The sequence below is a fragment of the Dermacentor andersoni genome, chromosome 3 (assembly GCF_023375885.2).
Source record: "Dermacentor andersoni chromosome 3, qqDerAnde1_hic_scaffold, whole genome shotgun sequence".
NCBI lineage: Eukaryota > Metazoa > Arthropoda > Arachnida > Ixodida > Ixodidae > Dermacentor > Dermacentor andersoni.
In genome coordinates, this window is record NC_092816.1 from 41,420,860 (window position 1) to 41,438,042 (window position 17,183).

General features: G+C 41.7%; 1 protein-coding gene across 2 annotated transcripts; it reads right to left on the bottom strand.

The window, feature by feature from the left end:
* Positions 1-432: 432 nt before the first annotated feature.
* LOC126517136 (uncharacterized) lies at positions 433-16,959 on the bottom strand. Of its 2 annotated transcripts, XR_011893358.1 has the most exons (8): positions 16,619-16,959; positions 15,688-15,815; positions 14,358-14,499; positions 12,175-12,296; positions 10,617-10,727; positions 7,142-7,336; positions 5,021-6,335; positions 433-4,981 (listed from the first exon to the last, which is right to left on the bottom strand). XR_011893358.1 is itself a non-coding variant. In XM_050167047.3 (7 exons), the coding sequence occupies exons 1-7, from the start codon at positions 16,725-16,727 to the stop codon at positions 6,219-6,221; spliced, it is 924 nt and encodes a 307-aa protein (XP_050023004.2). In that variant the 5' UTR covers positions 16,728-16,959; the 3' UTR covers positions 433-6,218. The 2 variants fall into 2 exon arrangements, 1 of the variants encoding a protein (XP_050023004.2); XM_050167047.3 differs by having other exon boundaries at positions 433-6,335.
* Positions 16,960-17,183: the final 224 nt, after the last annotated feature.

Sequence of the window (17,183 nt, forward strand, 5' to 3'; positions counted from 1 at the left end):
AGAACCGCGAAGTAAACATCCCTAACACTTCTACATGAAAGCCGTTTATTATTAGTCCACGAAGGGTATGTATACAGGTGCATATGGCGGTTAATCCTGCTGGATGGATGGATGTTATGCACATCCCCTTTGGAACGGGGCGGTGGGTTGCGCCACCAAGCTCTTGTTATTATACTGCCTAATGTCCTACCTAGGTTAAACGATTAAAAAAAAAAAAAAAAAAAAAAAAACACTAAGAACTCCCACAACCAAATTTTCTGATCCCCTATTGTGAACTGTGCTTTTGTACGTCTCCGTTTTTTTTGTCGTTTCCCTACTTTTCTTCCACCAATCCTCCAATCGCCTCTTACTAATCCCTAGTATGCTAAGGCGCACGCCTAGCGCCATCTAGTTTTGCACAAAATAAGTACTAAATACCACAACAAGCAAACGTCTAGCAAATTCAACACATCCAGTTTATTAGCTCCTCTTGACACAGACAGTACGTTTGTTTATATGCGAGGATAAATATGACAAATTCAACAACATAAAACAGATTGCACCAGCACGCCAGCACATTATTCTACTAGTGCTTGCCGACTATTTTCTAGACAATGCATGCAATATCACATTGCTAAACTTGGATAGCTATGCCGTGTTATGCTGCAATGGCGCATTAAGATAAAAGGCACTAGAAAAAGGCAAATGATGGCACAGCATCTTAAAATTGAAGTAGACGCCCTTCATGCTACACAAAATGCACAGTTGCCAGAAAAGTTTATGGACCACAATAGCTGCAAGACACAGCACGCATACAAAGAGATAACAGCATATTGCTGTCACGGACAAAGAAGACGTGAACACAATTGCCTGACTGGAACACACTATTTAATTTCTGCATTTCATCACTTTGCATTGCGCTGTCATGATTTCAAAATGTAGTCTTAGTATGAACCTCCTACTATTTTTGGCAACAGGATAATAACAGTACGAGATCACACTCGTGTTAGCACTTGTAAGAAGTGCTCTATTTTACAGTTTCCTGTTTGTGCGTCATTTGTCCATGGTAGTACATAGTACCTGTGCCTACAGCAGGGCAGCTCACAGTTCAGCGATTTGCATTCCCTTTACATAGGTCCTTTAGCCCATGAACTTGCTGGCAATATTTTGAATGGGAACATTATTGAAATGAAAGCACAGCAGTAAGAGTCAATGGCAGTAATGCTGCGTGCTCCAGCTTGCAAAGAAATTCAGTTGCCAGGTGTGACTGTGAAAGGGAACACTTCAGCAGCACTGAAACAATCATTGCTGTAGGGCTTTGTCTTCACACCTCTTCACTTGCCAACACCAAGTACCTATGCTGTCAAAGAATCTTGATAATTTATGGATTTCAGGAGAGAGATAACAGTCTTGTACAGAAGTAGAGTGTTCCCTTTCATGTTTTCCCTGCTTGCTGAAAGGCTTGACTAATGTCAGAGCTAAAGTTAACACCACACATCGGTTATATTTTACAGCATAGCTTCATACACCAGTTAAAACTACACATCGGACATTTGATGTTCAATGTGGTTTGCTGTAGAAGAGATGTTGCAATATATCTCGGAGCTTGCAGAAGCTGTTGCACAATTTTTCTTAAAGGGACTGACTACCGAGTTTTAAGGACTTAGTTTTTTATGGTGCAATGCAAATGTCAAACTTGGTAATGTTTACACCTGCAGCGATTACTTCCAAAAGCGTGTGGATGTTTTGCCAGCAAAATTTTTCCATCTGAGCAGCCTCTAAAACAGTAAGAGTTTCCTCTAGCAATGCTGAGAAGTGAGAGCGATGGCGATAGCCCGCCTCGTAAATTGTGAAAGCCTACCATCTTTCTGCTTTCACAGGAGTGAGTGTAACTGTGGTTAACCGCCTAAATTTCAACCTTTTCAACCACTTTCGAAAATAAAGAAGCTGGTACAATAAGGTTATGTTGCTGTAAAGACCTTTCTTATATTTGTATAGCAATTTTCCCCACGTATACGCCTACATCATGGCTGGCTAGACCCCGTCGTCGTTCTGTCAATAGATGAGCCAAGCCAACTCATCGAAAATGAAGGCAAAGGCAGCTCCACTTTTCTGCTCACTACAAACAAAGGCCTATCTGCACTTTGTAAATGAGAAAAAAATTTATAACAGAAAAAAGTGTACTGCATTTCAATACTATAAAAAAGACTAGGAACTGCTTACACTAATAGAAGGTCACAGGATAGGCCTCTTATACATCTTCATGTTATTACCACGTGGGGTGCCAAAGGTCATTTTAGCCTCTAAGTTGGACAATCTCTTCATCAGTGTCTGTGGTGAAGTGTGGCAAAGAAAAAACTCTAGAATATGTTGAACAAAGTGAGAAAGCTTGGTTGATAATATAGTGAAGGGAAAGCATGGTTATGTGGTTAGCATCATTTGTGCCTTTTAGTTAAAGCAAACCTTTACAGTGAAGCTGAACACTTGTGCATGACACTCCCCAATCTTTTTTGCTTTGCAAAGACATATTACAGTCAAGGTTTTGAAACTGGCCTGTGAAGTTTGTTAAAGGGGCCCTGAACCACTCCTCGGGCTTGGTGAAATAACGTAGTCTGCAGGTAGCATATGCTGCTGTGAACATCTCAGCCAAATTTTGCTGTCATATGCGGTAAGTGGAGCTTGCAAGCAGAGTGCGAAGTCACCTTTCTCTCAAACGCTCTCTTTTCAACAGAAGGCCCTGTGCTCATTCTTTTCTAGACGCACTATTTTGTCATCCTGTTAGACGGATGCTATAGGCCGGTAGTTGACATCAAGCTGCACTCAGCTCCATGGCGTAGATGCTGTGGCCGCCACAGGGTGCCGCCATGAGTCCACTGTCTAAAGGCACTGTGGCTCGCTGAGGACAACCGCATTTGGCTTATGCTTAGCGTGTCGTAGCCACCAAAAGCAGAAGTCGTGGCGTCTACATTAACATCAAAAATGAAATTTGAACTGTGCGCCACGGTGACATTTATAAGGTGGAGCGTTGTGGGCATGCCCCTCTACGCTTTAGCCTTCGTAGTGCAAGGCATTGAAGAAGGAACAGGAGCACAATGGAGGCTGTGTTTGATTGCCAATAACTCTGCTTCTGCTTAACGCATTGAAGTAATTTTTGTGGCAAAGTATTTGATATAGCCTATTTTCACTTCAAATGCCTTTCGCCACTTCGATAAAATGTGGTTCAGGGCCCCTTTGAGCTAAGGTTGCAGTTCTTGCAGTATACAAGAGTAACAGAAATTTGTAAATGGAAAGATAAGTGACTGAAGAAGTCTTGAGGCAACTTCATGAACTGCTACAGCTCATAATAATAAGGGGCAGTGTCATGACACTGCTGGTACCTACTCTGAATAATTTGCTAGTGGTATGAGAGCATTGAAAAATTAACACAGATGCGAATGCTGCCTTTCTGGCGACAATGTGCTGGCACAGATGATAGGGCTCATGAAGATAGCTGGATAAAATCTAAGTCAGGTCAATTTTCAGATGTCTGTATTGCTGATCCTGAACATAGCACATGCTCTCTTTGTAAAGACAGTCTTCATTTAAAGTTAACATGGCTAACTTATTTTTGTGGTGACAGCCATTTGAGTACACTCAGCATGTGTCGAAAATATATTGTAAGCTAAGAAAAAACATACAAGATTGCCCCTGAGCAGAGTTGGCCATATAGTACTTTCAGTAGTCACGAGTACTGCAATTACTTTGGAATGTGCATGGAATGAAAACATGAGAATAGTTGCGAACTGGGCGAGTTGGTTCACTTTAGAAAGGGCACCTAGAACGAGAGACAAGGAAAAGAAGGTCGGCAGGACAGGAGCGTGAAAGCATACTTGACTAATAAAACTGCTGCAACTTTCTTCTCTTTAAGTTTCTAGATGTTAATTTTTCAAAGCCACCAATAGAAAATCACACAATATGCTCGTCCCTACTTCAAGTGTGGTTGCAAAGAGGTCTTCACCAGCCAGCTTTAAGAAAAACAACTCGGACCCATTTATATTTATATTGTGAGAAGATGGTTAATCCATGCACAACAAACTTAATGAAACTGGTACACTATTCAGTAAGCACTGATGCTTTCTTCCAATCCATTAGTGCTTTACGGTAACTTGTCAGCCGTGGCTTGACAATTAAAAAATTTGCTTCAGGTCAATTGTCAAGTGCTGCCAAACAATGCACTCATAAATTTCAGCCCAGGTTTTCTCTTTTGCTTTTTCTGATGATCAAATTTAAAAAGGTTCTGCAACAGTGGGAAAGAATACAACAGCACAGTAAACACAGGAGGATTCACAGTGTACAGATTACAGTCGAACCACATAATGAAGTCTCATCTAACACAAAATAGCTTTGTTATAACCAACATTCATAACAACATATATTCATTACATGCCCATACCAACAATAAACATTTTAGATTTACTTTGTTATAATTGATAATTTGTTAGGTCTGTGTTCTGTTGCGACTCACATCAACTTGTATATAAAAGAATTCTTATGCAAACAGCCGTGAAGTGTGCAAAAGGTAAGAACAACATCTAGTCCCCACATACACGCAGTATCGAAAATACCAATTTACTGAAGAGTAATAATATCATGAAATTGAGGCACTATCTGTATGCAAGTTTTGTTCTCTCTGAGTCAGCAACACAAAAAGAGACTAGAAAACATAATTCACAGGTTTACATCACTGCTAGGCTTGTTGGTCACCTCGTACACAGTGTTTGGACCACTTCATTTTCCAGTGCAGTCATGGTCTAAGTTCAACAAAGGGTGTGCATGCTACAATATTTTTCATTGCGTACCTCGGAGGAAAGAGAGATTTACCCCCGTATTCTAGCACAAGATAGCTGATCCTTGGCCAAGATGGTACTTGCTGAAAGACATATTTGCCGCAAGAAGAGTACACAAGAGATAAGGAAGACACATTGATGAAACAAAGGCAGCCAGTGCATCATCAACATGCCACCTTTTAAGTGCGAAGGATTTCTTGGCGAAAATTTGCCACCTTAAGTGTACCTATCTAGCCGCCTACATCGTGGTGCTCTCATGGTGGTTTCGTTAACTTGGTATGTACTGAAATTGCCATAGTATGACAAGTGTGCATGACGAACATAAATGATAGGTCACGACGTGCGTGTCATAAAGGTCATGAAACAGCCGCCTACGTCCTGGTATGTACCAAAATTGGCATAGTATAGCAGGAGTATATGACGAACATAAATGATAGGTCACGGCATGAATGTCATGACATGCGTGTCAGGTCATGAAACAGCTGCCTACGTCTTGGTGCTCTCATGATCATTTCGTTAACTTGGTAGGCTCCCCACACACTGCTTTGCATGACATCGATTCCCACAGGGCGTGGGATACACTGTTTTTTGTGTGTGCTCTTTTTGTGGTAGATATGTCTTTCAGTATGCTAGCGTGTTACTCTACACAACACTTTACCTTGACGGAATTAGGTGGATGGTAGCCGAAGCGGTCGCTGTGCTTCATTTGAGTAAAACATTAAATTCTGGGGTTTTACATGCCAAACCCACTGTCTGATTATGAGGCACACCGTAGCGGGGGACTTCAAATTAATTTTGACCACCTGGGGATCTTTAATGTGCCCCCACTGCATGGGACATGGGCCTTTTTGAATTTTGCCCCCACTGAAGTGCAACAGCTGCGGCCGGGATTTAATCCTGCGACCTCGTGCTCAACAGTGCAACACCATAGTTGCTATGCCACCATGGCGGGTCTCTACTGCGCTTCAGTGACATTCCTTGATGATTCCTGAGCAAGAATTTCACAACCAAGTCATCTCGGCCTCCACTAAAATACAAGGAGTGAGAGTGGGTGTCACAGAAACAAATTACATAGGCGTGTCAAAGAAACAGACTGCACAATAGAATTAAGCAGGCTACCGTTACTGAATGAAACAGCAAATGTCACTCAGCCCATTGAGGAAACAACTATGAAGTTTCATTAAAAACAAATAATGTAGCACAAAGGGGAATGTAACTGCACAATACAGTGCCAGGAGCAGTCTCACTGCAAGTTTTCGGTGCTCCTGATACTGTGGGAATCGCAGTTTTGCAGCTATGAGCCAACTGGTGCAATGCAAAACGGAGTTTAATTTCAAATGCATCTAACAGACTGATAAAAAGCTACGCAAGACTTCACCGAGTAACCACTGTCAGAAAGACACAGTAAGTGCATCACAGAACGTCGTAGCTGCAGAGTTCAGACAGCTCCTCGTGATCCATGACATAGCTGTAGGCCAGGGGATCGGTGACGTAACGCTGTTTGACCCACTCCGATATGACTATTCCAGTCTGCAAAGACAAAGGTAGCATAGCATGACATTACGATTAGTTTTCACTAAGCTGACGTATGAAGCAAGTTGAAATGTCTGATTATGTAAAGGTTAATAATTCAACATTTCTGTTTTAAATCTAATGAAACTTCTAGGTACTGGTGCATGAAGTACATCTGTGAGGATGTTGCTTCTGTACAATCATACAGTATATGGCAACACACAGCTTAAGAAGAATGTGCAGCGGACAGCACTGAAGTATGGTCCACTCATAATAGGAACATCTAACCTGTAATAAAGCAAATATGACCGAAACAAAGAGCGATAATCGATGGCAGAATAATAACTGTGAGCTCCGTTAAAAGTGAGTTTCATACAGCTGAACACAAAAGTTGACAGGACAAGAGATTTGCGAAGAAGCTCAAATCCTGCGAAGTGTTAGAATACAGTAGCCTCAAATTTCAAAGTTTCAATCTGTAGTAGATTTTTCTAGCCTACACAGTAATCCACTAAATCGGAAGCCTTAAAAGAGCGAGGGCACTGGTTCCACCTGTGTCCCGTAAATCTTTGTGGATGACTGTACACACAGCTGCCAAGGCTAGCACAACCAACTACTGTAGTACTTAGTAATTGATAGCAGAGAAGCTGCACTAAAGAATACTAATGGCGGGGCAGCAGTTGCCCCGGATGGTATCGGCATGGCAGCACAACTAGAAGTACAGAGGGCCTCTTCTAAATTATGTTTCAGCTATGACACACATCATTTGTGAGGAGCTACCAGTTTCTCATGCCAAGAATGCACTGTGCTGGCTGGTACGCACGAACCTGGAGATTCTTGAGAGAGTCCTCAAGGCTGGGAACGGTGACAAGAATGGCCCCCTTCTTGATGGTACGCCTCAGAAATTGCCACAAGGCCACCTGTTCTGGCTCGGGTGTAAAGAACTCAAACACATTGTTGAGGATCACAACATCGGAGCTGGAGACGAGCTCAGGTACTGTGATGACGTTCGCATTGATGACCTGCATGAGAGGAATGGACATTGAGACCCACGTGTCTACCTACTATCCAAGAAATCGTCACAAAGTATGTGACTATATTATGAGCAAGATGAGTAAGGGGAACTGAGGGGCTTGCTGGCTAGTAACAACTGAGTGAAGCCAACAGACAATGAAGTCACTGAGGAAATCAAGTGTCTTATCTCAATTGAAATGTAGAAGTAATAAGAAAACGGGGAATAAAAGTCGTACAAAATTTGCGGTATTTCATGTCCTGAGACTGCAGAGTGGGTTCATGAGGGACACCGTAGTGAAAGGCTCCAAATTATTTAGGCCATCTGGGGTTCTTTAAAAAGGCTAACTGCAACAAAATTTCATTTTGGATAAATTAGTTATAAATGAGTAGCATATACAATTGAAAAAATTTTGGCAAAGCTCCAGGTTCTTCCATTTCATTCCATCTCCAGGTTGTTCCATCAAGCCCAGTCCCATGCCCTAACGCTCCAGGGCTAGTAATCGTCCAATTTTCTTATTACAGTTGCAACTCGATTTAACGAAGTGATGACCACGCTCGAATTATTTAGTTAAATCTGGAAAATTGTAAAACCGAGAAAGGAATTTTTTGTTTCTTTGAAATCTAAAATTGTAACGTAGTGACACGATAAAGCTACTACTGTGGCATCGTATTTGTCGCTAATCCAGCCCTCTGTTGCATAAACCGTTAAATAACGAAAGCAACCACTGCCGCCCTTACTGAGGCGGTGTTTAGTCCTCAGTTCTGTGCATGGGCGTGAAGTGCAGCCTCGTCAAAATAAAGCTAGGGCCGTGACTAGGGCACCTAGATGTTTCAACGCCTTGGCTTTAAAGCACACGCTCGAATAAAAAATTGTGTCAAAATTTGAAAGAAATCACCGCTTTTTTCACTCATTTATTTTAGGGAAAACATTGTTAAATCAAGTTTGGCCAAGTTAGTTTTGTTAATTCAGTTTGATGACAACACTGAACCCTATGGGTACCTGCCGAGGAATGGAAATTTCTTCATTAAGTTGGGAACTTCATAAAATCGGGCTTCATTAGATCGAGTTTTAACTGTAACAGCATTGAAATTGCACCCAAGCACACATTGCATGCGCTTGGTGGTTAACAGATGTGACGCAAATCAGAACATGTTGTCTCCAAAATATTACACACTGCGGGTGCCACCTAATCATTAAGAGCTCACACTAGGAAGCGACCCCAGTTTGCAGTATTTCAGGTACTATGTTGTTTCTGGCGAGGAGTGAAGGCTGTGTCTTTTTCAGTTTCGTAAATGTCTACTTTAGCAAGTTTCTTATGATGTGTCCACTTGTATTTCAAGACGTGAAACTTTGCACAGAGGCTACTTGACGTCTACACTATCTGAAGCTTTTTACATGGTCCAAAATTTAATCGCAGTTGGCCTTTAATGTGCACTTACATCTAAGTACACAAGTGCACTTTTGCATTATTCCCACACGAGTTGAAATAGTGAGTAGAATGCGCAGAGGTCGGTTCAGCTCCCACTAGTAGCAAGTAGTAATTTCCTCCATTCATTTCCGTTTTCCTCACTACTACTCTTCGGCTAAAAAAAAAGGCACAGTTAAATTCCCCTATACTTTTGTTAGCTTCACTGTAAGCTTCATGTGGTTTGACTACGATAGTCATTTACGAAAGATAACAATCAGACCAACTTAACCCATAACAAAGCCATGTACGACCATGGGTGGACACTCGAGGTACATTCATGCCATAGCTGTTATGCTGTGCCCTGCTATCGACGGCGCATGTACAGCTGCACGCAGAGAAATGGTCAGAAAGTCTCAAAAGACACGATGTGCATTAGGTTGCAAAAACAACAAAGTGAAGTGGGCGCACCGTCATGCACCGTCCAATCGCCTCAGTGGCGGAGAAAGGGCAGCGTTCTGCCTTCCGCTGCTGGCATGAGCGTTGTGTGTCAGCACACTAGTGTTACTAGTGAGCTGCTGTGTGGATGCATGGAACGTAAAGCTAGCATTATCTAGTTTTTATGGGCAGCTGACTAACGCCGATGGTTTCCCATCAGTCTCATTGTGTGCACTGCCGAGGTGCGACACCTGTGATGCCGCTGCTAGTGTTGTGAGATGCCTCATAGCTGCCAGGTTGTGTGCACGCACACTATAAGCACACTAAGGTTACTGCTGAGCTTCTGCGTGTATGCACTTGTCTAACTGGAGCGAGTGTAAATGTAAAGCTAACATTATCCAATTTTCACTGGGTTTCACTAACGCCGACAGTTTCTTGTCAGTCTCATCTTGTGTGCCATCGAGGTGCACCACTTGTGACGCCGCTGTCAGCGTTGTGAGATGCCTCGTAGCTGCCAGGGCACTTTTTTTTCCCAGCAGCAGTTGCCTTGCGTGCCGAGTTGTGCCTTCGTGTAAATCCGAGGAGACCAAGTGCAGTGCTAAACCTTATGCAAGCACCGACTTTGTTACCCCTGTCAATGCTTCACCCTTCAAGGGAAACTGGCTTACTTTTTGTTGTTCCGAAACTTGATTGTTGTTGCAATAAGCCAACCTCTTGATCTTAAAAGATTACAAGATTTAGTTACTTTGAATGAACAAACATAGCCGTGGTGCTGAATCTGGTAGCAAGGCAAAATGAATTTTCAAAGTGAGAGCCTTAGATCTCTGTTTCAAGTTCGGGTTGTGAGGTACAGAAAATATCACGTGACCCAAGGAAGGCCATAAGCGAACCAAAGCATGTACAGCCATGTATAAGAGATGATTAATAATTAGCAAAGTTAATAAATAATGAATTAGTGATTGGATTAAGGAGGATTAGGGTGAATTATGATGTATGAAGTATGATTAAGGTGAATTAGCAAGGACTAGGGCGGATTAAGGAGCATGAAGGTAAATTAGAGTATGCTTTACAAGGCTCTCGCCTTCGCGTCTCTTAAGCGAAAGCTAAGGACACCCGAGATTTATTTCTTAAATTATAAAGTAGTAAAAATGAAAGCTCTCCGACACTTGCACAATCCTCCTTGGGCAGTGCAAGTAGTGTCAACTTTACTTTTGTGACACCCAAACATTCTGTGTGCAATGTCAGTGTACTGGTTGAATAAATGAAGTTACACTCCATTAGGGCGATATGGGCCGCTCTTGAGGTGAAAAGCACCACCGAAATGCTCCATAAATGCACAAAGGGAAATAATGCTCTTGCAATAGAGATCAACACACTACACACATTTACTTTAAACGGAATATGAGTACAACAACCAGAAGGACAAAGTTGAGCTTATGTTCACCTTGATTCTGTCTTCCATGCGAAAATGCTTGACGGCAGCTTCTTGAATTTGGCACAGGTCAGGATTCATCTCAACACCAATAATTGGATTAGCTGGTGTAAATGCATGGGCCTAGAATTACAGAAAAATATTAACTGCGTGCAAATTGCATGTGCAGGTTTAATGCACACACATGCAGACGCAGCACTTGCGCTCAAAAAGAAGAAAGAAAAAGAGAGAAAGAAAGAAAAAGAAAGAAAGGAAGAAGTTGAGACCCTCCGTTAAAAGAGTTCTGATGCATAACTTCAAAGTTGGGGGTGCGCTATCACACACTTCCTGCATGTAAAAGGGTGACACTTAGCAACTCTAAATGTGGATTTGGTGTCATTGACATTATTGTGACATCGTAACACACAGAAAAATTTGCTGACATTATGTAGCAATAAGACCCCCTCCTTCCCCAACAATAAATTATAAAAACAATATAGAAGAATCAAGCTTTAGTTCCCATTTAACTATACAGAAGAGTAAAGAACATCCACAAAGAAACGGCTCGAAAAACCCTCAACCCCTTCACAACATACCGTACGACAGCAAGACAGCGCAGAAAAACATACACACTCAATAAAATAATGAAAAAAAAAAGTTAGAGTAAAGGCGTGACATGTCACTGCACAAAGATACACACTGCAGAAACTTGTACTCAGCAAATATATTATCTTTTAAGGTATACTGTGCGTATTTATCAACAAGAACCAAGCAATGTCAACCACAAGATAAGATTATAAGTTTGGCAAATGCTTTAACATTTCAAAGTAAACAATTCAGAGGATGTCATCACAAAGTATGTAGAATATGTACTTAGATATATCGCTATAAGCATAAGAGAATTAATAAATGCTTCCTGATAAAAAATAATAAATAAACAAGAGTGCTTCACATCTTTCTCCTGGCTACGCTCGAGAACATAGAGAAACTTAGGTTGCATCAAAGCTTAATAAAAAGCGCTTGTCTTCGTCTGTCATTTCTTCTTGTGTCCGTGTTTTGCTGCGCTATCCAGATACCATTCCATGATGACCGACCAATAAGCTCATATTGCCACCCTCATTTTCATAAAAGGTTCAGTGGCACACAATGTGCGAGCCCCCCCCCCCCCCCCCCCCCCCCCCCCCCCCCCCCTCAATTCATAGAACACACAACTGGCTCTTGTAAATTTAGCACGGTCGTCTCTCGTAGATTGACCAATCGTCAACGTTTACCCTGGTGACACCATGTGCAGCGCGCCCTGCTGGTGTCACGTAGTATGAAGGGACTGGGAAACGCCAGCATGGAGTTGGTGAGAGTAAAAGTTTAACAGAAAGGAGCGCAAGTATAAAAAGGCTTTTTGTACTCCTGGTTTCCCCGTGGCTCGTAGTGCTGCCATTTCCTTGAAAGATGATCGGCATGGTACACTGTATGCAATGCGCACTTTCACTTAGAATGAGTAAAAAAAGTATCAGAGGTGCTTTAGAGGCCTTAGGGCAAGCATAGAAGTACATGAAATGAAAGTGGGTTGTCAGAAATGCCACGTGAAACTCACAGCATAGAGCATGACACCCAGCCTGGAGCCCACATCAAGTACGGACTTGTCTTTCAAGTATGGCAAGATCTCTCTGAAAATGAATGCTGCTCTGCGAGCTGAGGCAGAGTGCGAAATGAACGCTGCAAAAGAGAAAAAGAAAGCAAGGGATTTTAGAACTGAGGCTCAAGCTCCGCCATAATTTTTTCAGAGACCTGCCAACCTTAACAGCTGAGAAATACTGCGGTCGAAGCCAAACAATACTAGATATTGCTGAAAAATACTGTAATTGTTTCAATATTGAACTTATATTAACTGCAAGTTTAAGGGACAAAACAACAGAATTTGTTTTCTAGGGATGATGTGAACAGGAAAACTGCTTGAGTCACAGGAAAATGAAGAGTCCATGAAGTTTCTTCTGAAGCATTCGCGAAACGGAGGCTGAAATGTTAGTTGCTGCTATGCAGTGGTTCTATCAGAGAATGGCACTGCTGCTGATAGGTCAGAATAGATGAAGGCATATGAAAATTAGCCTCTGAAATATCGCTGGGCAACTGCATTTGTATGTAAAATGAACATTCCCCTAAACTGTCCACAACTGAAAAACAAATTACTGCTGTCAATACAACCATCGTAAGCAAGATAAAATCATTTTACAATCGTCGCAGAAGTTGTCAGGTATGCTTTCAGGTAAAAGTCTCACCTTGCCCTCTTTTGACATGCAATTGTGGCGGTCTGGTATGCTAAGACAAAACATTGGATGCCAATAAATGCTGGGTGCTTCAGTGATATTTAAAAACAATGTAGTAGAGATAAAAATGTTACTTCTTTTGTAACATGTTATTTGTGTCTACGGATGTAACAAATTATGTGGTAACCACTAAATGACCATTTAATTAACCAGGAGTTGCCAAATAACTTTTAAATTAAACGTATTCAGAGTATATGCCGCAATTGCTGAATTGAACCAAGTTAGCACTTAAGACAGGCCCATTTAGCTGGTATCCTGTTTTTAACACATCTGCTAAGTTGTGGTGAAACGCACTGTAATTCCGGTAGCTTCCACACACTGTAGGACAAAACTGTATCCCAGGTCACTTTCTCCCAGGTTTAATATAGCTTGTCACTTGTAACCCAGGTTACATTCATAATATTGTATCGAAAGAAACTAGGGTCCTTTTGTTTTTGTGTTTTAGATTTGTTTAAAATTAGATGTTATTTCTAAAAAGTTAAATCCAGGAGAAATTGGGATTTTTGTTGGCTGGTAGCCCAAAGTTCCGGATTTCCCTGGTAACTTTCACAAACAATAACGCAGGCAATAGTCTCCTTTTGGATACAAATATTTTATTTAAACAAGCACAATCGCTCACGGGAACATATATGCTGACCTAGAGCTGCTTGCAAGTCATAAGGTGAACTTACTTATGCAAATTTTCATTCGCAGGCATTATTAGCACTTTTTAAACAAACCACAAAAGATAAAAAAGTATAGAAGCATGCTTGGCGACCTATTCCTTCATTCCTTTCACTGCCCTATCTTAACAAAGGAAAAAAAAAAAAGAAGCACACCTAGTGATTCTTATGGAGATGCTTCGCAAGAAGGTTTGATGGCTGTAATTAGAAGCCCTTATTGGCGTACATTATTATTTGCATTTTAGTAATTGTTGTGTCCATCCCAGACTATCAGGGCTTTAAATGTACCTTAATCGGGAAAATGCCCTGCCAACATTACAACTACCCTTTGCAATGCAGAGAAACATTAGTGCTGTGTTCATTAGGTTGAGGTAGCGGGTAGTGGCACTTCTCAGGGCATCGTTCTTAGCTCATCCTTTTAAGAGTGCACTTTGGCATGAACATAGAGGAGAAATAGGTTTAACTCAATTTTCATAAAACTTTTTCAAGGTGCAAAAACAGGGAATTATAGCGTTTTACCTGAAAGCGAAGGACACTGAAAATAACCTGTATTTTATTCTATATTCCATTTTCTAGAAAATGGCACATCAAGACATAAAAGCAGTGTTAAATTGTCGCATCTACTGTTAACAGATTCGTTGGACTTTACTCGCTTCAACAAACACAGCTTTCATATCATGATTAACAATTCCATATTTTTTGTTTAGACTTCACAAAATAATGTGGAAATAAATAAAAGAAAAAGGCTATATATAACGTGACCATGTATCACTCACTGTTATGTCACTTACTGAGGGGTGCTGTCTCATGAGAACCACAAGCTTTACAGTAGTTCCGGCTGAGTTTTCCTTCTTCAACCAACTCATCAATGGCTCGGTCATCATAAAGGAATGCATCAACGTGTACAGTCGTTGCAGGGTCACAGTCTGCATTCTAGAAGATAAAGTCATGTGGTGCCGATTCAGTGGGTAAGAAAATGAGTCTTTCAGTGGGATAACTTGCAAGTGAACTTGTGAAGTGCATGTCCAAGTGAATTACCAGTACCGTGGTGTTTTCTTTCGAGAGATATATTATGCCAACCTACACTGATAGCTTACACTTGTGTTGCCAATAGATCGAGCTTACCATGAGAAAAAGTTTGTAAGACAGAAAAAAAAAAATTATAGGTAGTTGCGGACACATTGAAATGTTAATTTTGAGAGCATGTTGATTTGAAAGCGCAACAACAACAGAGGCAAACACACAAGTAGACAGGATTAGTCCTGTATACTTGTGCTTCTGCCTCTGTTATTCATGTTGTGCTTTCAAGTCAGTGGGCTCTCAAAATAAACATGAAGCAACTAGCTTCATTCACTGCCACAGGCCACCTCCTCATGATGGCATTAATATGCCAATATATGCTTGGTGCCAGTCAAGTGTCTGCCGATAAAGGTTATATTCCATACAAAAGAAGCAAATTACTCCGGTACCCTTCGTGGACCTTTCCTGCATAAAAGAGTCCAGATACTCGAAAAATCATGTGCGCTGATGTCATATGTGCCACTGATGTCACATGAGCAACAGTTTGCATAAAAAATCTGAAATGAAAGTATCTGCCTCGATGATATGAGCGAAGAATAGAATCGAAGCACCATTACAGAACACAGCGGCACATGGCTTTTTTAGAACTTCTTACCAATTGCACTCAGAATTTGTGCCTTTATCTGCATTTTTTTTATTATCGCACTCTTTTTTGTTTAGCTTTTCTTGCCTCATGCATAGTTTTCTTTGTCTGGCCTTTTTTGCTTGCAGTATGACTTTCTGTCAATTTGTACAAATCAGAGCATTTTACAATAAACCTCAGCTGGAAATCTGTGCTTCTCCTTGTCTGGTGTCATCTTGTTTTCTCACGCCGCGCTATGTGCCCATGCAAAAAACAAAAAAATGATGGAATGCCAACCTAGCCATATCTGCCACCCTTCTAAATTGCACAAATCTTGCACTATTCTCACATTGCATGGGGTTTGCCATAGTGGAATAAATGCTGCTGCATTTAACAGGCGAGGCTACAAGCATAAAGAACATTACTGTACATATACAGATACACAAAATAAAAATAAATATGTAATTCAAATACCTTACCTCTCCCTTTTTTGGCACAATTATGCTTTCAGAAGGAAGAACTGCATTTCCTGGTACAACGGTCCTGAGGTACTCAGAGATTTGGCTCAGCTTGTGATGAGCTTCGGCCACCTGGTGGCCTGCACAGTCTAAATTTTGAGAGGAAGTTAGTCCCCGATACACAAGTCAAGCTGCAAACACTCAACAGTGACTTCTAACTGTAGCAAAACCAAAGGAAGGCGAGAGGGTGCACGCAAGGCTACCTATAAACCTTACGAATGTAATAGGCACAGCCAGCTTAGTGGAGGAAATGGAGAGGCTTGCCAAGTTCTGCTTTCAACGCAACATTTGCTCGCCAAATTTTATGAAAGATTGATTTATGACGGCAGGACGTATATCCGCGCTCTTCTTAGAGACATCGCCATTAACGTAATTTATTCTTCACGGGGTTTAACGTCCCAAAGCAACTCTGGAGCTCTGAGAGACGCCAAAATGGAGGGATCTGGATTAATTTTGACCACCTGTGGTTCTTTAACAATCACTGAAATCTAGGTTCACGACCGTTTTTTTTTTCCTTTTTTTTTTCGAATTTCGCCTCCGTTGAAATGCATCCGCCGAGGCCTGAAATCGAATCAGCGACCTCGTGCTCAGCAGCAGAAGGCCAAAGCAACTACATCATCATTCACGAAGTGACTAATGCTGACAAGACACATTCGCTCTTCTGCACATGGGATTGTACGGCTGTCGTTCACATTATGCACACGAATGTACAGCGGGACAGACGCGCACAATTAGAACTACTTGCTCTGAATTATTCACAGTGGGTTAACAAACAGTTACGAGCCCAATAAACGTGGCGCGCTCATTTGGCACTAGTAAAACTGAACTCTGCTAGCGCCTCATTTCTCGACATTAGAAAGTCAGATATTTGCCAGTCTATTTGACGACTTACTTGCCGTCAGGTATCTCCTCTGTATCCAAAGTATGAACTCTGCCGAGTTTGCAGGATCGATTTGGTCGAGGAGCTGATCAAATTTATCTTGCGCCTGCTCGAGATTCATATTGCTAGTCAGCAGAACTGCCCCACCCACGACACCACCGATTTACTTAATCGCAATGCGTGCAAGTCACCGGAGTCACGTTCGCTTGTGTTTCCTGTGTTCGGCTATTTATGTCGATTAGCGATGTGTAGCACCATATCGTCATAGGCCAACAGGATGTTTTGTCAGACAGATATCCTGCGCAGTTCTGTGACCCGCAGCCTTTCACTATAAATTACCGCTATCTCCTTACTGCCTGCCTGTCGCGTGCACCTAGGACCAGGTCACGTGAATGATTTTTGTGCGACCATTGTACGCTCTAAGAGAAACCTCCTCCGTAGTGCCTAGGCAGTCATTCATAAAGTCATTCAAGGAGCAAAAGCCCCCAGATTTTCTCTCACGCGCCCGCTCTCACTCGCGCCTGCGCACAAACGATTGGCGATCCCTCAAATGAATGTCTCGTTTTCTTCTCGTTTA

What these genes read in the sequence shown, in the direction of transcription:
- LOC126517136 (XM_050167047.3), bottom strand. Translation starts at nt 16,727, where the DNA reads ATGAATCTCGAGCAGGCGCAAGATAAATTTGATCAGCTCCTCGACCAA. An exon ending in GAGGAGATACCTGACGGCAA is followed by an intron (nt 15,816 to 16,618) that starts GTAAGTCGTCAA and finishes CTCAAAATTTAG; the next exon opens with ACTGTGCAGGCCACCAGGTG. An exon ending in GCATGGAAGACAGAATCAAG is followed by an intron (nt 7,337 to 10,616) that starts GTGAACATAAGC and finishes CCTCTCATGCAG; the next exon opens with GTCATCAATGCGAACGTCAT.